The sequence below is a fragment of the Vicugna pacos genome, chromosome X (assembly GCF_048564905.1).
Source record: "Vicugna pacos chromosome X, VicPac4, whole genome shotgun sequence".
NCBI classification, from domain to species: domain Eukaryota; kingdom Metazoa; phylum Chordata; class Mammalia; order Artiodactyla; family Camelidae; genus Vicugna; species Vicugna pacos.
The window spans coordinates 82,695,642-82,722,306 of NC_133023.1; the positions used below are offsets into that span (position 1 = coordinate 82,695,642).

General features: G+C 45.3%; 1 protein-coding gene across 3 annotated transcripts in view; it reads left to right on the plus strand.

Moving 5' to 3' along the window:
* Positions 1 to 2,368: 2,368 nt before the first annotated feature.
* DOCK11 (dedicator of cytokinesis 11) overlaps positions 2,369 to 26,665 on the plus strand; it is a 173,304-nt gene continuing 149,007 nt past the window's right edge. For all 3 annotated transcript variants that reach the window (XM_072956720.1, XM_072956722.1, XM_072956721.1), the window contains exon 1: positions 2,369 to 2,610. In XM_072956720.1, coding sequence (XP_072812821.1) covers positions 2,509 to 2,610 — 102 coding nt within the window. In that variant the 5' untranslated portion in view covers positions 2,369 to 2,508. The remainder of the gene's footprint in view (positions 2,611 to 26,665) is intronic.

Here is a 26,665-nt window from a genome sequence, read left to right on the forward strand (position 1 = left end):
CTGTGCTATACAGAAGAAACTTGCTGTTTATCTGTTTTATATATAGTAGCTAATATTTACAAATCTTTAACTCCCAGTTTACCCCTTCCCACTCCCTTCCCCCTGGTAACCATGAGTTTCTTTTCTATTTGACCATCTATTCTAAATTAAGTCCCCTACTCCAGTTAATCTCTATCCTAGCACCTTAATTTAACCCTTCACATACTATTTCTCACTTTCTGGAATTAATGTGTTCATTTGCTTGCACTAGAATGTAAGTTCCACCAGAAGAGGGACCTTGCCCTTCTTGTTCCACCCTGTGTACTTTTAATGGCTACAATAGAGTGTAGCAATAAGGATGCTTTTGGCTGAAAGTAACAGAATATTCAACTAAAAACTGGGTTTTCTTTTCTCAGAGGTAGGCAAATCTAGGGTTGGTTCAACAGTTCAATGCTGTCTGGATTCTGGATGGGCTTCCCTGTGACGGATGGTCTTGGACTTTCCTTGTGGTTGCGAAATGGCTGCCAAGGGCAGATGCATCACCAGAAAAGACCCCTCTCAGGGAGAAAGGGGAGCAGAGGCCTCTCTGCACAGCTCTTTTTAAAAAGGTGGAAAAACTCAGGAGCCCTCCTCCCACACTTATATTCCATTGGCCTAAAGTGAATGGGAGTCAGGACCATTCCTCTAGTAAAGGAGAATGAGGTTATGTTTTTTTTTTTTTAAAAACAGTCATAATTCATTGCCTGGAGCTGGGCCTGCCTTTCCTAAATCCTGTGACTCTGCTCTACCAGAAGCAAATCTGGGCTCCTAGCAAGGGAAAACTGTTATGACTGTTGTGGGGGTAACCATCAGTATGGGCCACACAGGCACGTGTGGAATGGAGGGCATGAATTTGTGCTGATCTACCTCCATTCAACAAGATATAAATTTTATATACATGTACTATGCAAAGCCAAGACTGGTGATACAAGGCATCTGCCTTTACAGGACTTCCAGGTCCCAAACCCTCTTGGATCCTATGTCTTGGCTTTACTGGGACTGATGTGATGGCTGCTGAAACAGGCTTGCTGCTAGGAGACTTGGCCTTTTCTGGATTCACAGAAACCATCAGCCAGGCCCTTGTTTTCATAACAGAGTCCTATATGTAGGTGTGACTGCTTGGTCTCTGAAGATGGGGAAAAGTGGGGAAAGTGCCCTATAGCAGTGGTAGGAACCTGCTTAGAAGGGCTGCATGGCAGCCCACAAATTATTGGCCATTTTCAAATTCGACACATGAAGTAACCAAACAGAGAAAACCGCTGCGATTAGCAGAGTTCCTGGCTTCACACGTGGGGAAGTTTTACTGGGTCACTAGTGCTTCAAGATTCACATCGTATTTCTCTCTTAAGCATGTTTTACATCAAACTAGATGTTCTTTAATTCTCGGGAAACAATTTCTTGGAAGGTGAAGAGGATAAGGGAAGGAGTAGGAAATGGAGAGGTGATAGCAGGGCGTGTAAAAGCTTCTAGAAGACCATTAAGTCCTCCAAACTCCAGGTCATGGCCTTCCCAATACCACCCCCACCCCACCCCACCCCTGGCGCACAGTGTCTCCTGAATCAGACAACCTGCCGCTGGCTCGGGCCCCACCAGCCAGCTCTCCCCTCGCCCTGGCTGGGGGTGGGGATGGGGAGTAGGTTCGGCCACAGCGAGCTTCCACTCCCCGAAGCTTACTCCCTCCTGAGGTTCCCCCCTCCCTCCCCGCCCACGGGAGAAGGACCGATGGGTAAGAAAACGGTGTGCGTATCGGAGGACCCAGGCGAGTCGCTCCGGCCAGAAAATCGCTCTGCCTTCTTCGACAGACTTCGGCGCGACCCCTCCCCAGCGGAGCACACAATAGGCGGCCGCTCCACATTGTTCCCCAGCCTCTCTCCGGCTCGGCCCCGGGGGCTTGCGGGTGGGAGGAACGTGAGAGTTCCCCAGTCCTCCCACGGGCACTGCAGCCTCCTGGGTGCGAACGGAGCACCGGGGTAGAGTACGCCGCACATTTGGGGACATTTCGTGTGTGCCCCCCACCCCGCCCCATATACACACGCGCGAAAAATAAAGCAGCCAGATCGCCCCTCCCGGATGCGGCTGCACCAGCAACATCAGCTGCGGGCGGAGCCCGAGCGGTTGCCACTTCCCCCCTCTTCCCTCGTGACCCTCGCCCCCCCGCCCCAGTTCTCCCTCCGCCTCCACACACCCTTCCTCGCCAGACACACCCTCCTCCTCGGGCAGCTCGTGAGCGGAGCTCGGGCTCTCTAGGGGAGGGAGCGGCCGCCGCCGTCGCCGTGGGGCCGGACAGCGAGCGGGCGAGCGGGCGAAGGAGGGAAGGAGGGAAGGAGGGAGGGGCCGCGGAGAGCGGGAGGGAGGAGCCGCGGGAGCCGCGCCGCCGCCGCGCTGCGATGTGGCCGGCCGGCCGGCGTGTAAACAGAGGGAGCAGCAGCGGCCGCGGCCGCCCCGGCCCGGGGCAGTGAGCACGCCCGCCGAGACCTGCCCGCCGCTGCCATGGCCGAAGTGCGCAAATTCACCAAGCGGCTCAGCAAGCCGGGCACGGCGGCCGAGCTCCGGCAGAGCGTGTCGGAGGCCGTGCGGGGCTCCGTGGTGCTGGTAAGTGGCCGGGAGACGGGGCGTCCTGGGGGACGCGCTCCGGGCGAGAGCGACCGGGCGGCTTCCCGCGCGCGCGGGACCGGGACGGGGACGGCGGCGGCCGCCCGGTGCGCTCCGCGCTCTCTTTCTCCGCTTCAGTAAGTTTTCGCACCCGCCGCCGCTGGCGGGGGTCCGAGTCCCAGGCGCCGGCTGACAGCGCCGCGGCTGCCCGGCTGCCCGGCTGCCCTGCACGGCGGAGGCGTGCGCCCGGCTAGACGCTGACGGGTAATCGGGGGCTCGGAACAGGAGCCCGGGCGGACGGTGTGAGCTCCAGAGCGGACCCCGCGCTGCTCTAGACCCCGCACAAAGAGCCGGCGACCCGGGCGCGACAACATCCCCATTCCCTCCTGCCGGCACCTGAGGTAGCCTAGGCGGAAGGATGCGACGAGCGTTTTGCACATATACACTCCCGCGCGCGCACACACACCGTGTACGCAAAAAAGAACCCCACCCAAAAAGCCCCGGGCGCCCAAGCTCCGGCGGGCGGTGAGAACAGAGGAAGCAGAGCGACTTCCTCCTGCTGCTGGGGAGCGGGTGGTGATGGGTGTAGAAGGGGTGCTGTTGGTGCTGGTGCTGCTCCCGCGGAGGGAGGGGATTGGAGACAACAGGGTTCGGGGGAGAGTGGGCGGGGGAGTCGGCCGCCGCTGGGCGAGGGTGTCCCCTGGGACCCGGGAGCGCTCCAGAGGCAGGGAGATGGGGCCGTGGGGATTTGGGGAAGATGGTGTGCGCCAGTCCAGGGATGGAGGACCTGGGCTCAGAGCCCCACCGCTCAGGGTTGGGGGATGGGGATTGGAAAGCGCGCTGCCCCCCTGAGAACCCTCCCATCGCACCCTGAGCCTCATCCGGATTGTCTGACTCAGGAGCGAAGCGGAAGGGTGCTAACGGGCACTTACCCCTGCCCCTGTTTTCAAGACGCTCGTTGCCAATTTCCTGGACCAGCGAGCAATACCTAAATAAGCAATCAGACTGGTTAAGTAGTGTTTGTTTTGTTACTTTGTTTTTTTTTTTGTTTTTTTGTTTGTTCGTTTTTGTCTCTCTCCATTCCCTCCACCTTACAGCGAGTCGTCTGCTGTGTTTAAATTTCACCATTAAGAGTGGGCTTTTTTTTATTAAAACAACTTATCATCGGAAGGGAACTTCACAGCTTTTCTTGTAATTTTTCTGTTAATCTTGTAGAATCTGCGATAAAAACCAACATTAAAGGGAGGCCAGGGGCCTGATCCCAACAGTGGAGAAAGTTGACATTAGTGGGAGTTCTGGAGGAGGATCAAAGGTAAAATATGTACCTTTGAGATAAAGATCTGATCCCTAATAGCTACAACTGTGCAAAGCCAAGTGACTTTAAAGAAATCTCTCTATCGTGGCTGGACCCTTGAAAGTTTAATCCTGCTGTTTAGCAGAGCTAAAAACCCAGACCTTTAATGTTGTTTTAATGGACTTGGCTTATTGTGTGTCTCGCTGATTTTAGAATGAGGTCCTTTTAGGGTCAGATTGGAACCTCAGATTGTCATCACAGCCACTTAAGAGAGGGAGGCAAGCTGTGTGCAGGGCATTTATACCAGGGCTCTCATCTTGGGTGATTGTTAACAAGTGATTCAGTCTCCCTCGCACAGAAAAGGCTTTCCTAAATTCAGGCAGAAAGAAAACCTCACTTAAGCAGAGGTGGCTGGCCCTCTACCACATGGTGTGAAGGGAGCTGGTGAAGTGGACAGATGGTCTCAAGAGAATAAATGGGACTTGCAAACCTCCACTGGGATTTGACCGGCATTTGACCTGCCACCCTCAGCAGCAAAAAGTTAACATTCGCATTCTTGCCCAGGTTTTGGGGTTTGAAAAGAAAAATTGGTTAACAGAGGTGCAGCTGCCCTTTCCTAACCATGGGCTCTGTGGCAGAGCTGGAAAAACAGTTATTGGGAGGAGACTGCTTGGAGACGCTGCCAACCTAGCTTACTTGGGACAGAGGCCACAGATTTTTACCAGGCAAGGCACGGGAATGATATTTATTTACTACTCTGGTATGTGGTCCACCCTGAGATTTTGAGGGTGGGGGAGAACAGAGTCTAGGAATCTAAATCAGTATCTGTTGAGCCCCTGCTACGTGCAAGACACAATCCTAGATGCCCTAAAATTATGAGTGAATGTGGATGACTTATCTTCATTTGTTTCCATTAGTTCCAAGCTGGGTTGGGTCTGTGTGTATATGTTTGTCAAGAGGACTTCCAGATTCTGTACACAAATCGATTTAGATTATTCATAGCACCTTAGTGAATGCTGTTCTCAAGCTGTTCAGTCAATTAAGAAATGAGGAAACAGTCTTAAATGGAGTGTACTCTCCTAAACCGCTCTCTTTCTTGGCCTCTGCTTTTCTGACACCAAGAGCTTGGTAACCAAAGTTAGCAAAGCCATGGGCGGCTAGAGGGCGAGTGGACTGTGTGGCTGCTACTGCCATAACCTCTGATTCTTTTCTGATTTAATATTTATTAGGGACAGCTGAGGTAGGATTTACTCTTGCTGCTACGAACCCGCGACACTCAAGTTAGGGCTTCAATATGGAGTTACATACTCATTAGAGTTCAAGATGGAGTCATTTCTGCCGCACGTCAAGCTTTCCTGTGGTGTATCTCTCACTAGAACTTGGAAAACACACCAAGCTGAACAAATATACAGAATTTCCTGTTTAGGTGGTTTAAAAAAAAACAATTATACCCTTTTTGGCGTGTTGCTAACATCATTCAGTTTTGTTCACTGAAAAATTCAGAAGGCCTGGGCTATATATAGCACGTAGTTGTGTATTCAAACCTTCATTCAGTTATCAGTACTTCCTCGAATCTATTAACTACGTAATGAAGCAGACAGAGAAAGAGACTGTTTCTTTGCTGCATTTTTCTGTAAGTTCGGCATTTTTATGAAGGTCAGTTTTAACCCAGGGAAAGGGATAATTACAGAATTAACCACTGACAAGAGATTTCTCAAGAGAGGCTTGGGGAGGAATATTATAACCTGAGAGTGTATGTGATTAACTGAGAAGTGTTTACATATATACACATTTTAAAATGCAGAGTTTTAACGCTGTTTTTGTTATAATATCAGGATGTAGCTCTTTGTGCCTCTGAGGGAACAAAGGCATTTGGTAAACCTGTTGTATTCTGGCTGCCCTTGGGAGGAGTCATTGTGTCAGCCTGGGAAAGTCGCCTAGGAGGGGTTTAAATACTGGTTGCTTGCTGCTGCTGAATTTACTTCAATTCCCTGTGCGCCAAAGGATCAGGAAAGAGTTGCCAGATATTACTGATTGTAGCCCCTTGAGGCAGGGCAAGGTGTGCGTGGTCTCCTGGCTGGCAGCGGTCAGATTTCATACAACCAGGCCAGTGGAGAAAAGCTCTCTGAGAGCTGAGACTGGCCCAACAGGGTCTGCAGCTGGTGACCCTCCTCCCCAACACACACGACTACCTTTGCGAGGAAAGGTTCGCACTTAGGGAAGACCTGAAAATAAATCAGCACCTCTGCTCCCTCTTCCCAGGGGAATTGGTGTTAAGTACTTAATAGCAGACCAAACAACTCACGTGGTGGAGTAAAGCCTGTTGCAACGGGCTTCTTTGACCAGTTCAGAGACTTAGCTCAGCTCTGAATGAATGAACTGAGAGGCGGGAGAGTGACCCCCAGTGTTGGTGAGTAAAGGTGAAATAGCCTCACTGCGCCTGTTGGCTCCTCCAGGTTTGGAGAAGCCATGACTAGAGGACCCGCCCCAAAGCCCAGGACAGAGGCTGCTGTAAAACCACAGAGGACTCCTCCCGAACCCTCTTTGGAGCACCAAAGAGTAGAATTTATTTAATAAGCTAAACAGATTAAACAAATTCCCTGGCTTGATTCTTTTCCTCTTCTGATCATCAGTAAGCCTTCTTTTTTTTTTAAAAAAAATTATTGCTTTATTACATAATAAATACATGTTTGTTGTAGAAAAGTTAGAAGAACAAAAGAATAATCATCACCATCTCATTACTCAGGACTGTTGTTATTGTAACATATATATATGTGGAAACTCTTTTTTTCTCTGTGTATGTATATATGAAAACATGGGTTGAAAAATATATAAAATTTTAAATAATTATTTCACTTACCAATATCTCATGAACATTTCTTCATGTCAGTAATAAAAATCTACATAATTATGTTGAATGACTGCCAAAAATTCCACTGTGAATGTACCATACATAGGTAGTCACCCTTTATTGTTTGATATTTTGAGGGATTCTAATTTTGTGTTATAATCCTGAGCTGTCCAGTACAGTAGCTACTAGCCACCTGTGGCTATTTCCATTTAAATTTAAATTGATTAAAAAATTGGAAATCAGCTCTGACGTTGCAGTCACCACAGTTCAAGTGTTCAATAGCCACACGTGCCCGGTGGCTAGCATAGAGGACAGCACAGAGAGAATATTTCCATCATTGCAGAAAGTTCTTTCAGACAACACTGGTTTAAACATGGATTTAAATGAACATCTTTGAGCACGCCCTTTCAAATTTATTAGATTGTCCCTTTAGGATAAATTTCTAGCATTGGAATCGCTTGCTCAAACATTAAACATATTTTTAGCATTAAAAATTCCTCCTAAACATGCTGTTAAATTGCTCTGCAGAAAGTTACTGCCACTTGCTCTTTTGTCACCAGGATATGTTTCCCCTCTCACATGCCAACGCCGGTAATTAATATTTTTTAACCTTTGCAATCTGATAGGAGATTAACGGCATATCACTGTTCTCATTTGCCTTTCTTTGGTTAGTCTTGAGGTTGAACAAGTTTTCATATGTTGATTAGCCATTTATATTTCTTCTTTTGAGGATTTGAATGAATCTTCTTACAGACTTATTTCCTGGTTTGTAATTCTTGCACTAACGGTCTCTACCCCAAGATTCTGTTCCAATAAGCCTAGGGTGGGGCCAGTCATCTGTATTTTGAAAAACGACCCAAAGTGATTTTGATGTGCACCGAAATGCAGATCTTGACCACTTGCTTACTCAAGGCAGGAATGTCCTCTGCACCGCCCCTGACAAAGGCTGGCTTAGAGGGCTAGGTTAGAAATGGTTCTTGCGCTGAAATTTGCTCTCTGTAAGTTCCACCACTGGCTAGGCCCAGCTCTGCCACTTGAAGGCGTGCAGAATATGTTTGCTTCCTCTTTCACATGACAACCCTTCAAATATTTGGAGACTGCCGCCATGTCATTTGCAAACTCACTCCTTCCAAAGTCAAAGAGCCTTCGTTTCTCTTGCCTTCCTCCCTCACATGACTTGGTTTCAAAATGCTTCACTGTCATGGTCATCTTGTGTGGGCTCTTTTCCGAGGTTTCAGTGTCCTTCAGAAAATGAGGGAGGCAGCGCCCAGGCTCGAGAGTCAGACCTGGGCTTGAATCTGCCTTCTCTCACCTGTGTGCGTTGTGAACCCAGGCAAGTCAGGCAAGATCTCATTTTCCTCATCTGTGAAATGGGGATAAATAGTTGTCCCAACCTTGTGGGGTTCTTGTGAGGGTCACAGAAGGCAATATATAGAAAGTGTGTGATGTATAAGTGATTCATAAAGACTATAAAGAGAGAGCTAGTAAAAAAAAAAGTATTCTAGAAGAATCTATTACAGATTACAGTGGGCAGGGGGCAATATTTCTTACCCCTTCTGGATGTGAGCCAAGAAGTGAGGGGCTGTGTATCCTTTCCCAATGCCAGTCCCTCACACAGTTCCTGCAATGCAGCAGGGACTCAGCGGGAAATCCACTGGCAACGATCTGTAGGATGGACCCCGTGTTGGGTGGCTGGAGGCCAGGTCACTAGTAAAAATATCTAGTTCCGGGGAGGGATAACCAAGGCTTTGAGGCGGTGACAATGGAGATAAGGCAGAAGACGAAAGAGAAGTGATAAAAGCAACAGGATTTAGTGATTCTAGTAGGGGGAATCGAAGGGGGAAGGAAGAAGTAGGAGGCAGAGAGAGGCGGGGAGGAGGAAGGAGGAGGGGGAAGGGGAGAGTCAGTGTGTTCAGTGATGGGGGAAGGGAAAAGAAAATGAGCAGCCTCTACTTGAGAGGGTTGTTAGGGCAAAGGCGAATTTCAGTGAAGCCGGGCGGTGGACAGAACCTTCTGGGGGAAAGGCTGAGCACATAGTGGTGTGTTTTGGCCAAAGGCTGGGGTTCTAGAGGGCAAAGAAGAAAGTGTTTCAAATGGGATCCGGAAGGGGAGGAAGAGCCAGGGCTCAGTGTGGCTGATGAGATGAGATTGTAGGCGAGATTAGCTGATGGAGGAGGTTTACACCTTTGGGGGTGATTAAGGAAGTGGGGGCAGGGTGTGGAGGAATGGTCTGGAGGCCAGCCCCAGACTTCCAGTTAGAACTGGTGATGGGAAGTCATGTCACCCCCTGGGCAGCTTCCCCTCCCGGGGTCTAGGAGCCGGTGGGGCGGGAGTGGGCGGGGAGGGGTGGAATGGGGGTGGTGGAAGGCTGACAGCCTCCTTCCCCAGGTGCCTAAAAACTCCAAATAGGGTGTTTCTGGCCCTTAAGGGACTCTCAGGCCTGGAAAGGAGATTAGATGTATGCAAATAACTGCAACCAAGAAGATGAAAGCAGGAGGCTAGTGATTGGTTCTGCCTTCTCTCTTCAGTTAGTTACATCATTTATGTCCACCCCCAAAGCTTTTTTTTGTATATGTGTGTGATCCTTAATTTTTTTCCCCCAAGAGGTCGGTCCTTTCTGGGTTCAACAATGTTAAATTAGGTCTTTTCTAATGAACAGTGTTCATCTTGAGATTTCCCACAGTTACTCCACTACAGAGGTTTAAACATTTTTTTAATGGGAAAGTAAATGGCAGCATCTAAGACTGAGAAATTCATACATGGTGTGTGTGTGTATATCTCACCTTGGCATTCCTTGACCTGACCTGACCTCTGGACTGCCTGCTGCCTTCCTAAATCCTCAGTGCTCCACCTTTGGAGCCCCCCTTGCTTGTTTGTTGGAATTCAGTTCAGAGGAGTCATTCACCACCCCCACCCCGATTTTGCTTTCTTCTGAGATATAAAATCTCAGTAGGCATGTTGAAAAATTATTACTTTTAGTTTTTTTTGTTTTGTTTTCTCTTTTTTTTTTTTTAACACAGAAGGGAAGGCTAGAAACCACAGGCGGGAGAAGGAGCGAGAGCTGTTTCCCCTTTCCTGTAAATCCTAATGGTAATTTTATGATACATTTCTCTTTGGGATTCAGATCTCTTGGTTTCCTTTAGCTTTTGTCAGGAGCACAGAGGGGTTCGTGGGTAACACTGGCCTGTCGCTTACACCAACCAAGAGCCAGGTGCCTCTCAGATTCTTGCAGGGCCTCACCCTGGAGGCTCCTAGAGCAGTGACTGGGGCAAAGGGTCTGTCTCAATCAGCTCCATTGCCTGTGACTGCTCGTTAGAGCAGAGGGGTTCTGGAAGCACATTGCTTGAGTCAAAGTTCAGCTTAGCTGCTTACTAGCTGGGTGACCCTGGGCCAGTTGTTTAACCTTCTGGGCCTTGATAACCCTCTCAGGGGTGTTTTGAATGGCTTCACAAGTTGCATGCAAAGAGCTTGGGAGGAGGGCTTGGCGAATGGAAGGCGCAGGGAGAACCACTGTGGCTCTGTTATTTCTGGGCTTTAAGGTGGGCAAGAGGTCTGTTGTGTCTGTGTTTTGTCAACAGACAAAAGTAAATAGGTAGAAGGGAAGCAGGTACCCTTGCTTGTTTATTTTCACGCCCCAAAGGGTGAGCTACATACATGGCTAAGCCAAGAATCGTACCCTTCCTGGAAGAATAAGCTGGCCGCCCATGAGGATCTGGGGAGTATCCATTCCCAGGCCAATGTGGTCATACTGAAGAGCCGAGTGGATACGAGCCAGGGCTCTGGGTCTTTGGTTGTTCTTGCCTCCAGACTAGTCAGATGAGTGAGTGGGAAGGGTAGTCATCTGGTGGGGAGGAATACCCCGTCCTGTGCCCGGGGAGAAGGTCCTCCAGTCTGGGAAACTTGCACGCGTGGCCTTTGGCAGAAGCACTCACTTTTATGACAATCTGTTCATCGTGTTTTATGCCAAGGTGTGGATAGAGAACTGGGCTTTGTATGGAAAAATAGAACGTCAGCGCTCTTTCCTTTTCCTCTCAAAACTTTATTAACATCCTGTTCACTAATGAATCCTTATGTTTAAAAATAAAATGAATATTGAGATTCAAATGCCTTTTTTTCAAGATGTATTTTGGAAACATGTATTGTAGTGGAAAATTTAAAAGCTTTACGGTCTCCTAAGAAATCAATGTCCTTTTCTATCTGGCTATTCTGGTTTTGTGGTAGCAGGATAAGTTCTCTTAGGAATAGTGCGTACAGGTTTCCAGCATGGTTGATACCATGGAAAATGTACCAGCTGTCCCGGGGACACACGGTTTACCTTTTGTCCATGTACAGCCTCACACAGTCATTTGCTATTAATGATTTCCTGCAATTCTTCACCTTATTTTTATTGCCCATTGAGTTTATTGTTGATGGCAAGTTGTATTTTTGCCTTTTTTGACAGCTTATGTTGGACTGTGTATATTTCAAGCTGCTGAGAAACGTTCGAACGTATTCTGCTACTTCGGCTTTCCCATCATGTTGCTTTCCCTGATGACTGAAATGTTTTCCTGGGTGAGATTTAACTAAGAAGTCAAGTGTTCTTCTAAGCCTCTGAGACAGAGCATCTTTTTTTTTTCCCCCGGAACATCTTTATTTGAAGTGCTTCAGTGAAGTGTGTCAGGAGGCTGGGCAAGGTCTTTGTATGAAATGGTTTTTAGATGAAGACAAGATCTTGTATTTTTATACCCCCGATCTTAGGAAGGATTAAAAATGCTATTATGCCTATGACGTCATGTGTTCTTACATGTCACTATGAAACACATGCCACGTTCTTACTTCTTTTCCATGTGTGGGGAAACAGAGGCATGGTTTCAAGCGAGGCTGGCTGTGGGCCATCCCTATTACCTAAGTGACAGAACTGGTAATGAACTACAGCCGTCTCTGTTTCTTTGACATAATCAGGTAAAGAAGCACTTGTTTCTGGGCCAGATTCCACAGTAGATCAGGTGGAGGAACCTCTTTTTGTGTGGTTTTGGTAATGATCTCCTGTTGGGAAACTGTTTATTTCTGAACAAGCTTAGATCTCTTTAGTGGGAAAGTAGGAGGTGAGGACAGGGGTAAAAAAAAGAGGGGTGGGGTTGTTATTGAGAAATGTGGGCAAGATCAGTATAGATTTTTCCTTGCCAAAGTTAGCCTAAGGATTTTGAGAACTCTTTGCAATTGGCTGCCCTTCCTTTCTTTGCTGTTTGAATAACTATATGGGGAAAAAATAGTCTCCAGAACCCTGGCTCTGCCGAGGTACCTGGGATCATTTTCATGGAAACGTTTTTATGATTTTCTTTAAGCAGGTTCGTGTTGTCCAAAAATAACAACATATATGTTTCTCTCCATGCCTTTTATATGAGTAGTTTAGTTTTCCCACTTGAGAAACTGCCAGCTTTATGCCTTACAGGACCTGTTGTCCGTGTTCACGGTGTGAGTAGAAGAGTGTTGTTGGCAAAACCAGTTTATTTTCATAGGTTCACAAGTTCCTAAGCCTTCGCTCCATTAAAGAGACCTGAAGGAGGGAATACAACCTTCTGAGTTGCTGAGCTTACCACCAAGAAATAACAAATCCAGGAGGGCTCTGAATCAACTGTTGCAAAAATTGAACGCAATCATTATTTGAAGGCTCATGGAGACCAGCTGGGTGTTTAGCTCAAGCCCTGTTGCTTGTGGGGCAGAGAAGCTTCTACCTGCTCACCTGCCCCTGGGCACTACTGGTGACCGGCATGACTGCTTAGAGAGAAACTTTGCCTCTGTCTTCTGCTTCCAAGCAAAACGAAACAGTCTGGCAGAATTCTCACCGAGGGAGCCAGAAGAGAATTCCGGAAGGCTCCTTGCTTCAATTCTGTAACTGAGGCCCTGCTCCCTCTCCCTGCCCGCCCGCCTCCTCTGCATGGAGCTGGAGCTACATGGATGTCCCCCGCTGGCTCAGTGCCACCTCAGGCCCAGAGACCAGTCTGGGCCTAAGCAGGGGACTTCAGAGGCCTCTCATCTTCAGAGATTAGGGTCTAGGCCTCAAGTCCTATAGGCTACTGGTTCTGTCCTGTCTGTAAAATCCATTTGAGATCACTGGGTTTTATCTTCTTCCTCGTTCCCCTTGTGTCACTTTCCCCATCACTGTGTCCTTGTCTTGACCCCCTACCCAGTATCTAACCCTCTGCCTTGGTTTGCCAGCCAATTACCCAGTTCCTCCAGGAGAGTTCTGGTTTCGTCGCTGGTCCTGAGGAGGGCTGCCCAACCCCCACCGAGACTGGCCCACAGCTTGAGCTCATCACAGTGGGGTTGTGCACTGAGGGGGTGAGTGTCTGCTTGGAGAGCTCAGAGGAGGCAGTGTGCTTGAGATGAGGCCTTCCAGCAGTGGCCCTGCCGCGGGTTGCACTAGATGCACGGCCTGTTAGTTTCCTACGGCCACTGTAACGAATGGCCACAAATTTCGTGTCTCAAAAGAACACAAATTTATAATCTCGCAGTTCTGGAGATCAGAACTCTGAAATGGGTTTCCCTGGACTAACACCAATGTGTCTGCAAGTCCTCACTTCATCCCAGAAAGAAGCTCTAGGGGAGAATCTGTTACCTTGCGTTTTTCAGCTTCTGAAGGTGGCCTGCATTCCTTAGCTCATGGCCCCTTCCTCCATCTTCATGCCAGCAATGTCTGGTCAAGTCTTTCTCATGTCGTAGCATACTGACACTTGCTTCTGTCATCATAGCTCCTTCTCTGGTTCTGATTCTCCTGCCTCCCTCCCTCCCTTGGTAGGAGGATTACGTTGGTCCCACCAAGATAATTAATCCAGGATAATCTCCCCATATCAAAACCCTTAATTTAGCCATGTCTGCAAAATCTCTTTTCCATGTAATGTGACATAGTCACAGGTTCCAGGGATTAAGAAGTGAACATCTTTGGGAAACCATTGCTCTGCCTAGTGCTCAGGTGTTGCTGGAGGTTGAGGAGTGGTGGGATCCTGGGGTCAGATGGGTTCCCAACATGGATACTGATACCTCATGGTGGAGGAGGAACAGGGGTCTGATAGATCGCACACTGTGAGCCAGGGGCAGACGTCTTCACAGAATTCAAATGAGGAAGCACAATCCTTTTTGAGAATTTTGGCTGAAAGAAAGCAATCTATGTTTGTAGTCTGCAATTTCAATTTGGATGTTTTCTTAAATTCTTCATAATTAAAAAAATTTTTTTCCCACACAAAACTCCCTCAGTCTGGAGTTCTTACAAGTGGGCACGGCTTTCAGACTTGAGGTGTTTCAAGATACAAGCTGGCCAGACACTTAGCAGGCACTTAGCCAGCTCAGGCCTATGGAATTTTCCACCCTCAGCTAAAGAGTAAAGAGGTAAGGGGATGTGTGTGTGTGTTTAAAAGAGAAAGGGATGGTTTCACATCACAGAGAATAACTCTTCGGCTGACAAGCCCCAAGACACCTCTCATGTGTCCGGTGTGAGAGACACTTCACTCATGCTGAAGGTCAAGTTAGACCGGCCATGGCCTTCCTGCATTTTCAAGGTAATTGACGGACCCTTTCCCAGAAATGGGTTTCTATTCATGATTAGAGAAGCAGAGAGAGGGACTGGAAAAGCGCTCTGATTCCTCTGGCTTCATGATGATTTCACTTGAGAGAGAAATTGAAACTTCCTCTCTTGTTCACCAAGTCCAGTCACTGCCATCTTGGACAAACACACACCACAGCTTCCTGGCTGATCACATTTGCACCAGCCCTGCTCACACTAGCCACTCTAACGTCCACAATGAGCTGATGGCAGGGAGCTTTACTGCCCTGAAGAAGCACTCGATCATAGATGTCGATTGCATTTTCTATTTTTATATCAGTTCTAATTGGCCATGGCTGTATTTCTCTGAGGCCTGGCCTATCTTCTTTCAGGCCCGCGGATAACTGGCTGTAAGGCGCTGAAAAGCATTATGTAAAAGGTTGGGAAACCCCCAGATTTTGTTTCAAAATCCGTACAGACAAAATATACATTAACCATCTTCACTTACTCCTGTCCATTTTTCCTTTCTTTTCTCCTCAATAGGAAAACAGTTCCAATTCTCCTTATAAGCCATATCAATTCAAAAATGCAGATATTTTCAGTGGCATTATTTTAAAATCTTTTTCTAACATATTTATATACTACTAATCTTTAAAATGTGAAACTGTAATCCTGTTTAAATCTTCTTTAGAAACTGATGTTCATTTTCTTTCTTTTTCCTTCAGGGGGGAGGTTTATTTATTTGTTTATTTTTAGTGGGGGGACAGGGGATTGAACCCAAGACCTAGTGTGTTCTAAGCATGCGCTCTGCCACTTGAGCTGTACTCTCTCCCCTCTGATGTTCATTTTTTTCATGTTATAATTTCTTGCCCTTTCACTTGCCTTATTTTATTTTATTATAGTGTATTTCATATTATTTTACTGAGTTTCTTATTTCTGTTTTGGAGTTTTTCCTTTTTTACTGGCCCTCATCTGAATTTCGTGGCTTATGGGTAGTAGGCCTTCAGTCAGTGAGCTACATGACAGAGTTGATGCCTCAGGACTGTGGAACATCTGGGAGTGTGGCATATACCACAAGGAGCTAGAAAGCAAATGTGTTGTTTGAGGGTGAGCTAGACAGAGGGAGGGAGAGAGAGGGAGAAGGGGAGAGAGAGAAAGAGAGAGGGAGGGCGCGACGCTTGCTGAGCTGTGGGAGATAGCAAGCTGCCTTAGCTGAAGGAAAAGACAGATACTTTCCTTTGGGGCATACAAAAATCCCAAGGGAAATGCTTTTAGAACTGTTGCTTGAACTGAAGAGAAGCGGAGAATCTATTTCCACTGATTTCTTTTTACTGGATTAAATCTACTTAGGGCAAGGCTGGGGGTGGGGTGAGAGAAGGCAAGAAGACAAGGACTTAATTTGAGGAAACTCGAGGATAAAAATAAGGTGAAAGGAAGGGTTTCTTACCCTCATTATAACAGACCAGGAGACCAGAGATTAAAATATTAGCAATATTTAATGAGCGTAGCAGTATGTTTTCAGATTCAGACAGGAAGAAAGCGACCTCTGGAGAAACTGCACTAGGTGCATGGAACAGTTTTGTGCGGGACCGAAGCCGGGTGAGTAGACTTTATCTCAGGGGTTGCTGGCAGTGCACGCGGTCAGCTCACATCGTTCAATACCCCAAATCAATCAGTTAAGGAAGGTGGAGGATACTTGTGTGCAGTTCTCCGCAGGATGTGACAGTTGGAACCCAGTTCTCCGAGTTAAATGCAAGTGAGAGACTTGTGACCCCTGGAAACCTGTAGGAGCCAGATTTCTTCTGAGAATCCAGGGTGGAGGGACTCACGTGCTTCACTTCCTCCATGTTCTGATGTAAGGAGGGCAGCAGTTCATACCTATTCCAGACCCATGTTTCTCAGGGCAGCCAACCCTGCTGGACAGGCCTGGTGGCAACGGCAACTGCCTCTCCAAGGCCTTGAGACATCCTGTGAGAGTGGCGCCCACTGGGGCTGGGCTCCTCTTGCTAAAAACATTCTCTGCTAAATTTCTTTCTTTCTCTTTTCACCTTCTACTGCCCCCTGATTGTCCTCCCCTCATCCTCATTTTCCTCAACTGCTGCTCTGGGCGTTCACCTCTCTGCACTGCTACCTTCCAGGAAAGGCTTCTGTATCTGGCTCCCCGGCTCCAGCCTCCCCCTCAGCGGCTGTCCCAGAGCCAGGCCCGTGCTCTGGGAACTTCCTTCCCCTGTGGGCACACGCTGGCTGGCCCCGCCTCATCTTTTTCTCACCTCTTTCTTCTCTCTCTCCTCAGTGTTTGGCCATAAAGTGTTCTCCATGGGACAGGGCCATGGCTGTGTTTATTTTTTTTAACCTTTTCTTTAGCCAAGGATGGAAAATTCCAAAGGCCTGAGCTAGTGATGGCTGGGTGCCTTTTCTGGAAATCCAGTGGCCTGGATGCTAAGGGAATGTCGTGGAGTGACACATCTGGCAAGGTTGTCCCCGAAAATGTCCTGGCTTTGGCTTTAGTGCCAACAGAAGAAGCAGAGGTTCTGTCTGTGGAATTATGGAATAAGAAGGAAGAGTTTGAGAAATTATATAATTACAACTACAGAGCCCAGTTTACGTCACTTTTTTTTTTGCTGGGTTGCATTGGGAAAGAGTGGCCTTTGGCTTAGTAGACCTTTCAGAAGTGAAACCTTCCACATGAGAAACAAATGAAGTTCCTGTGGCTCAATTTAATGGAGGATTTTGCTTTCTTGGGGTGATGAGTTGGCCGAGGCTGTGCGTATTTCAGAGCAACCAGGGACATTTCAGTGTCTCCTGGAGGGCATGAGCGTCCTTTCAGTTGACACCAGGCGGAATGGAGTAGATCTCCCCCAATGTCGCATTTCTTGCCTCCTCTCTGGAGAAGTCATTTAGGCAGGATCTTACCCGCATGTCCCTAGGGGTATGACAAATCAGAGTGGACCATCTTGACAGCAAAAAAGTTATTGTATTGAAATAGCTAGAAACTGACCCACCATTCTGCTGCCTCTCAGGAAAGGATGAGGGAAGATAACAAAGTCTCCAAACCCATAAAAATACCAATTCTATCTGCATTGGCTCAGCATTACTGTAAATGAGCACGCAGATTTCTTAGCGGGCCTTCCTGTTCCTTCCTGTCCACCAGGAGGGCCCATCCCACTTTTGAACAACTTGTCTTCTCCCATCACATCCCTTCCTGTGGCCAGTGCTTTAGCTGTGCTGGATCATTTCTGCTCCCTCCACACATTCTCCACTTTCTCAACTCCATACCTTCGCACATGCAGACCCCTCTTCCTGGAATACCCTTCCAGCTCCTTCCCTGCTAAAGGGAATCCTATCTGTCCTGCAGGGCTCAGGTCAGATGGGCACCCTCACCCCTTACATTTGGAGCAAATCGCTCCTAATACAGGCCCATCGCCTCCTGTTACTTGTGTTGGTTTCCTGTGACTACTGTAAAAAATTATCCCCGACTAGATGGCTTAAAAACAGCAAATTAATTCTCTAATAGTTCTGGAGGCCAGAAGTTCAAAATCAGTATCACTGGGCCGCAGTCCCTCTGGAGAATTTAGGGCGGGATCTGTTTCTTGCCTCTCCCAGCACTGGGAGCTGCCAGCATCCCCTGGCTTATGGCTGCATCACTCTAGTCTCTGTCTATGTGGCTCACATGGCCTTCTCTTCTGTCGTGTCAAATCTCCCTTTGCCTTTTTCTTTTTTTAATCAAGATATAGTGGATTTACAATGTTATGTTAATTTCTGGTGTACAGCATAGTGATTCAGTTTTATATATATATATATAATATATATATATATAATATATATATATTCCTTTTCATTGTCTTTTTCATTATAGGCTATTACAAGGTATTGAATATAGTTCCCTATGCTATACAGTAGGTCCCTGTTGTTTCCCCTGCCTTTTTCTTGTAAGGACATTGGTGATGGCATTTAAGGCCCACTCCAGTAATCCAGGATAATCCCTTCATCTAGAGACCTTTATGAACTCAATCACACTTGTAAAGACTGCTTTGTCAGAAGGTACCATTTGCGGGTTCCAGGGATTAGGGTGGGGGTTTATCTTTGTGGGGGAGGAGCATTTTTCAGCCCACCACTCCAGTTCTCCAGTTTTAGACAGGATTGATCCCATTCTGTGCCTCATAGCTATAGCTGACAATTTCTCTCATCCACCAGCATGTAAATGCCTTAAGGAGCTGGCAGGAGAGTCAAAGGAGCTAATGCACAGGAGTCAGAGTGCCAGAAAGGCCCAGCAATTCCACCGGCCCTCTCTGTTACCGTGGGTGGGCTATTTAACTTTGTGGAAACTCAGTGTGCTCATTTGTAAAATGTTAATAATGTCGACCTCAGTGGGCTTTGCAGAGTTGTGTATAATAGCAAAACAAACAAAACCCAGAAAACCCCCCAAGCTTAAAGAACCTAAATATTCAAAAGTAAGGGATTGGGCAAAATGTGTATCCATACACCAGAAAACCATGCAGTCGTTAAAATCGCATCTGTTTTTATTATTGACATGGAAAAAAGTGTAGTTTATGAAACAGCATGCAAAATATGATTGTATTTTCATAAAATAATGCATATGTGATACATGTAACTTTAGTTATGTAACCACTCTGTGCCTCAGTTTTCTCATCTGTAAAATGGAAATAGTGCTAGTGCTGACTTCACAGGGTTGTAAGAATTGAGTGAAATAATACAATAAAACACTTAGAATAAATCCTGGAACATAGGAAACACTGAATAAATGTTAGCTGTTAGTATTATTGTTGTATTCAAAGAAAACATTCTCAAAGGGAGTGCCTGTGTTTATAATATATGTGTGTGTATAACAATGCATATCTCTGGGATTATAGGTAAATTTTATTCTTGCTTCCCATTTTCTGTTTTTAAGATACAGCATTTCTATAATCAGAAAAAGGAGAATTCAAGAAAAGTTCCATACTTACTCTTCAGGCTGGCGTATATATGTGATGTATAGTATCTGTATAGTAATTAGCATGGTGCTGTGATTATTAAAATACTTCCTCCTAGAATCCTTCAGCTCCTTGCCCATTGCTTTGCACATCTCACGTCCTCTGTCTCTTGAACCCATAAAATTAAGATGCTCTAGAAATCAGAGACTTTAATTCCCACTTGCTTGTCATTCCTATCTGCTTAAGTATTCTCCCAATTTTGACCGTAATGGGTTCTCTATAAAGTGAAGTTTCAAAGGGTGTGTGTATATATGCCCATGATATATATGCCTGTAGGTCTACATATATCTACATAATGTTTCATATTATCTCCATAATTTTTGAGAGATAGAAATGCCTACCCTGAATTTTCTGAAATGTAAATTAAAATCTCTCTCCTCTTTCTTGCACGTGACCTAGGTCTTAGGTTGTCGATACTGCAGTCATCCTTTGCTGCCATTAATATTAGCGATCTCTAGAGGGACTTAAATTTCAAGTAAAGCTAATTAATAGGTGATATGCATTGATGTTGTAAGGATTTCTGTTTGCAGTGTTCCTAATTTTGAACATGCTGTCTTTGTTCTTTTATTTAAAAACAATCTTTGACTTCTTGTGGATTTAAAACAAATGGATGGGAGAATTACTGATGAATTAGGAGCTTTGAAATGGAAGGCCTTGCCTCTGACATTTCAGAGAATTAGATTATGCTGCACATCTTGGTGAGCAGGGTCTCCTTTTCCCTCTGTACTGTGTGCCCTTTTTTTTTTCTATGAGCATGTACATCTTTGAGTTCAGTTTTTTTCATTGTTTTTGTCCATCTGTCTGTCCTTTTCCTACCACATTTCTCACTCCTTTTCTTTCCAGTCCCCACTCTGATCATAATATAAAACTGATATATAAAAATTGATTTGTTATATTTCAACTGAGTTTTGAATATTTTCTCTTCATAACTTAAAAAGTAGCGAGGAGGGAGTCATGAATAGAGCAAGCCCAGAGGAACTGTGAAGCAGTGAAACTATTCTATGCCATACTCTGAGGGTAGATACATGCTCCTACATATTTGTCAAGACCCGTAGAATGTACAACACCGAGAGTGAACCCTCATGTAAACCGTGGACGTTGGGTGATTATGATGCGTCAGGGGAGGTTCATCATTTGTAACAAATGCAGGGCTCTGGTAGGGAATGTTGATAATGCGGGAAGCTGTGCTGTGTGTGTGGGCAGGGGGTACATGGGAACTGAGCTCCCTGTACTTTCTGTTCAGTTTTGCTGGGAACCTAAAACTGCTTGGAAAATTAAAGTCTAATTTTTAAAAAAATACCATGCATGAAATATTTTATTTTTGGAAAAAATAAACTTAAACGTAGTTCTTTTGTGCTGATATGGACCTTTAACTTTTTTGCCCATCAATGGTCTTTTTTTTTTTTTTCCTTTCCTGGTAGTCTGGAAGGTTGCATTCTCAGCTCTCTTGCCAACTTGTTTGGCATAATTAGTAAGACTAACAAATGTGGATTGAATACTTTGAAGGCTTTGGATGAAACAGCTAGGTAAAAAGCAAAGCAATTTTATTGTTACAGCGGGGGAATTATGAGTCAGAAGTTTTAAGGTCAACTCCTCACTGTATGACCCTGGAGGCGATGCACCCCACGGATGAAATGGGCATAGGAACCACCAAAATCATGGTGAAGGGGTACCTGTAATCAAATTCAGGCTTTGGTAACAGCTGTGTTTGCTGGATGAGGCCCATGTGCAAATCAAATCATTTAGCATACATTAGAGGAATCTGATTTTTGAATAAATGTGATGGGAATCCTTTGGCAAAGCGAAGAATCCTTTTGTAATGCAAATGACCACCCACTAATTTATATGTTTTGTAAGGTAAGATTTCATGCTTTAGGTTTATATAACTCCGGTGCCTTTTAAAATCAGATTGCTTTGGTGCCTGGGAGAGAAGCATCGCCCTGGGAAGTTGCATTAACTCCTTCAGCCCTGAGGAAGCCATTTAGTCAATTATTGTTTCTGGGAACTAAATAATACCCTTGTCACCTGAGAGATTTAAAATAGCCTTTGTAAGTGGCTCCTTAGTCTCTGAAAGAACATGACTCATTCCTTCATTGTAACCTGAAAGAAATCCAAGTGTCAGAAGACACTGGGAAATGGACTTCAGTTATGCTTCTAAACATCAATACTAGAGGTTTTAAATATTAAGAAACCAATGTGATACGGGTTAAAAGTTGATGGTTGGAGCCACTAAATTAGGATGTGGCTGAAAGGGCAAGGGGTGGATTGGCAGTCTTTCCTAGAATATTCCTTGGGAAATTCTTTCTGGTGGCATTAAGAGTCTTGAGCCTCGGCTGTATTCTGTGTACCATAGATTGTCCCATTCTGTCCAGGGAGCCCACCCTGACCCTTGCATTTCTGACTGCCTGGTGTTTACCTCTGGCCCCATGACGTTTCTTCCACCATCTTTACTTAGGGTTGCTTCTGCCTCAAGCAGCCTTTGGACCCATCTTCTGCATGTGACCAGTGAAAGGAAGCTTAATGTATTAGAACAAGTCTTGCATTAGTGCTGGGAGATAGACTGCATTCCTGTACCTCTAAAAACCCATGTTCTTGACAATATAAAATAGGGCTGTGGAGGGTGAGGGTTCTCCAAGTCTGGGTCAGCCACTGCCTTTCATTGACCTCAGTGGATGCCACTTAATGGAAAAATATGATCAGGGTTCACCCTATGGAATCATTGCTTAATATTGTAGATGACTCATTGGAACTAGTGTGTTAGAAAATTACTTCCAGATGTGTAGCAGAAACTTTTCCAGAAGGAAGAATTAAACTCTGGAAAACTGATTGAGTTTTCTTTTTCCTTTTTATGATCTTTGGGCCAGAATCAGATCTTCCTGTTTACGGTTAGTCAACATATATTTGGGGTTCTAAGTAGAAGGATCTTGTTCACTTACTGGTAGACTGGTACCCACGGAAGTGGGGGGCTGCCTTCAGCCTGCCTCCCATCCCGTATCAACATCCGCTCTCCCCACGCCTCCCATCTTCTAACCACGATGAATGATCTGGAAGCCTTACCTAGTTCCTCAGGCACTGGCCTCATTCTTTATCATTATCAACAATCATCTATGAGCATTCCTCTGTGAGGGCACGTTGCTAGGTACTGTGGAGGGTGGAAGTAATATCTAGTTGGAGAGCAGCAGAAGTACGCGTGATACAGCGAAGTGATGGAGAATGTGAGCGCTAATGTCAGTATCAGAGTCGAAATGGCACTTTCTGGTTGGAGAATGTTGGGAAAGTTCCTTAACCTTTCAAAGTGTCAGTTTCTTGGGCTATAAAATGGGAGTGACGGTGATAATAATACCTACCTCATGAGGTAAGTGTGAGGCCTAAAATATAATTCATAATAAATGCTGGGCATCGGCTACATAAGCGTTAGCTAGTATTAGTCATCTGCTTTGCTCCCCCCACCCCCTGTGCCTAGTTTGGGCGTATTAGCGTGAAACATGAGTTGTTGACTGATGCCCTCCAAGAAGCACCTCCAAGTCTATGATTTTTTAAGATTCTCTTTAACTTGATTTCACTCCAGCAGAGAATTCGCTGGCGTCTCCCGTTCAATGAATTTTTAGTTGGGCCGTCTTAAAAGAGATAGTGTTGTCATCTCCTCGGAGGCCCAGGATGACAGATCTTGTAGATCACACAATAGTCAGAAGGAAAGTATTCATAAATAGCACAGCCTGGAGCCCTTGCAAAAGCTAAGCCTGCTTCAACAAGGTGCCGCTGGTAAATAAAATCTTATAATTTTCATCCTCCTTTTCTTTTTTTTTTAACAGCTTACCTGTTATCACATTGTATTCAGGCAGTTTCCTGTTGAGTGTGTATTCTCCTCCCAGACCTCAAATTGATAAATGTGTTTTGATACTAGAATGTGATCAAAACACTTCTAGGCATATCCATTACTGTTCAATAGAAATTGATATCTCTACTGTTTGAAGAATTAAAAATGTTTAGGAATTTGTGAAACAGCCGCTGAAACTGCTGTAGTGGTTAAGAGTGTTCATGCCAGAGTTTTAACAGCCCTGGCCTTGAATCCTGACTGAATGAATTTTCTGTTGCTGCACAGCAAATGACCACAAACTCGGCAGCTTAAAATAAAACACACTTCTTATTTTAGTTTTGCTGGTCCAGAAGTATGGGCAGGGCACAGCTGGAGTCTCTACTCAGGGTTTCACAGGTGTCGGCAGGACTGTGTTCTCATCGGGTAGCTCAGGGGTCTGCCTTTTCTAGGCTCCTTCAAGTTGGCTTGATTCAGTTCCTTGTGGTTGTAGGACTGATTGGACCTGTTTTCTTGCTGGCTTTCAGCTGGGGGTGGCTGTCAGTTCCTCTGGGATACCCTCAGGTCCTAGCCTCTTGGGCCTCTCATAACATGGCTATCTGCTTCTTCATGGGCAGCAGGTGAATCTCCTTCTCCAGCAAGGGCCTGGTTCCTCTTCTAAGAATCACCTGATTAGAGCAGGCCCACCCCGGATGATTTCTCTTTTGATGACCTCAGAGTCCATTTATTAGTAACCTAATCAGGGGAGTGATAGCTCCTAATATTCACAGGTCCCACTTACAACCAAGGGGAGGGAACTATACAGCGCGAGTAGACTAGGGGAAGAAATCTTAGGGAACATCATTTTGACTCTGTCACTCCCTTGGATGGGTTGCCTAACCTCTCTTAGTGTCAGTTTTCTCATTGATAAAATATGAGTAATGATAATATTTCCTGCCTCACAGGATTATTGCGAGAATTACATGAGATAACACATGTAATGCATTTAGCACAGCACCTGGTGCTTAGCAAGCTTTCAATAACTGTTAGAATCGTGGTAGAGAAGAGCTACTTTTCTTCCTCCTCTCTTTTCTTTTTTTGGGGGGAGGGGTGAAATAATTAGGTTTATTTATTTAATTATTTTTTGTTAATGGAGGTACTGGGGATTGAACCCAGGACCTGGTGCATGCTAAGTACGTGCTCTACCACTGAGCTACACCCTCCCCTCTTCCTCCCCTCTTATCTTTCCACCCCACTCATCCCATAATGAAATGTCTCTGAAGGCAGATCATGTGAGCATAGACTAAAGGAGTTGAGGTTTTTTTCTCTCTAATGATTTAAGTACAAAAAGGATTTTTTAAGAATCAAGGTGATTTAACACTGAAATTTCTAAGCCAGTTGTTTTGGAATGTCTAGGTGAAGGCCATACTACAGATACTCTTCTAATTTTATTCTTTGCTAAATAAATGCACGTACAGTACTCAGTTCATGCCCCCGGGTATGAGGGATATTTCCTAGTTAAGGGAAAAGTTTCAGATTATAGTCCAGTCATGAAAAAATGGTTTGGTAGATCAGTGATCTATAATTGAGAATACCTTTGATAACAAATGCTTGCTTTATAGAGCAGGAAATATCAGCTTACAGGACCTGCACTTTAGTCTAGAGACGTTCGACGGTTCAGCCTCACAATAGTCCTGAAATTTTGACTTAATTTAGTCACATTCCAGGGGCTTTGAGTGTGGTTCCAGGGCCATCCCTAGAAGAAAACGAGGATGTGGTGCTTCTTCCCATTGCCTGTAGAAACTGATTAGATTTGAAAAATATTTGGAAAATAAGATTCCCACGTGATAGGGAGTTGTTTAGAAGCCACATTTTGCCGGCAGGAGTAGGGAGGCAGGGAGGGGCAAGGGGGAGAAAAGAAATGAAGGCCAGGGACACAAAAATGGCAATGCCTGCAATATACAGACAGAGGGAGTCACTTCTGGAGAGTTAGAGTTTACAAGAGGGAACTGAACTTGGGTGTCACTTTTCACAGTAATGACTTAAACAGTCCCTTCCATTCAGAAGTAACAGATCTGCTTGTTTATCTTCCACGTGAGAAGTTTGGAAGTTGGAGTGTTGCATAGTCAAGAACCAGCCAGAGAAAAGGGTGGCTTATGAAACTTCTGCCTGGTGGAACTGGGGAAGCTTAAAAGTCTCACAGGATCCCATGTCCCCACCATCCTGCCCACCGCCATTGGGCTCACCGACCACACCCAGCATGAGTTCCCTTTCTGTGATTCTCACTGGCACACAAGTGTCCTGCAGCATTAGCTGCCTAAGGAGGAGCCAAGTTAGGGCAGGAGTTATGAGATGTTACCTCATAGAGAAGAAATCAGTTCTGGTTCCTTTTCCCACAGAAAGGAAGTCTAAAACGAGATCTAAGGATTCCTTTCCCCATCTATACTTCAGGCAGTCTCCCTGCCCTCTAAAAATTTTACCTGCAGTTTCTTTAAAAAATAAAGTTGATTAAAAACTTTTGTGTATCAGAGGACACTATCAAGAGAATGAAAGGCAACCCACAGAATGGGGGAAAATATTTGCAAAGCATATAAAGAATTAATGTCCAGAATATATGAAGAACTCCTACAACTCAACAACAAAAAAGCAAACAGCTTGATTTGAAAATGGCCCAAAAACTTGAGTAGACATTTCCCCAAAGATATACAAATGGCCAATAAGCACAAGAAGAGATGCTCATCATCACTAATCTTTATGTAGATACACATCAAAACTACCATGAGATACCTCTTCACACCCATTAAGATGGTTATTATCAAAAAAGTGGAAAGTAACAAATGTAGAAGATGACGAGAAATTGGAACCCTTGTACAATGCTGGTAGGAATGTAAAATGGTGTCACCACTGTGGAAAACTGCTTGGCAGTTCCTCAAAAAGCTAAATATAGAATCACCATATGATCCAGCAATCCCACTTCTAGATGTGGACCCAGAAGAACCGAAAGCTGGGACTCATCCAGATACTTGCACACCAGTGTGCTATCAACACATCCTATCAGTGTTCATATCATATTACTCACAATAGCCAAAAAGTGGAAACAAATCAAATGTCCATCAGCAGGTAAACAAAACGTGGCACATATGTACAGTGGAATAATATTCAGCCTCTAAAAGGAATGAAATTCTGACACATGGATGAACCTTAAAAATATTGTGCTGAGTGAAATAAGCCAGACACAAAAGGACAATTATTGTATGCCTCTACTTATATGAGGTACCTAGAGTAGGCAAATTCGTAAAGACAGAAAATAGATTAGAGGTTATTGGGGCTTGTGGGGGAAGGGGAGTTAGTGTTTAATGGGTACAGAGTTTCTGTTTGGGATGATAAAAAAAATCTGGACATGGGTAATGGTGACGATAGTTGCAGAACAATGTAAATGGACTAAATACCACTGAAGTGTACACTTAAGACTTGTTAAAATGGTAAATTTTATGTTATGTATATTTTAGCATAATTTAAAAAGCTAATAAAATTAATTTTGTGGTTTTGGATTATAACAGCAATACTCCTTTGTGCTAGAAAATTTTAGGGAAAAGCAGAAAACGAA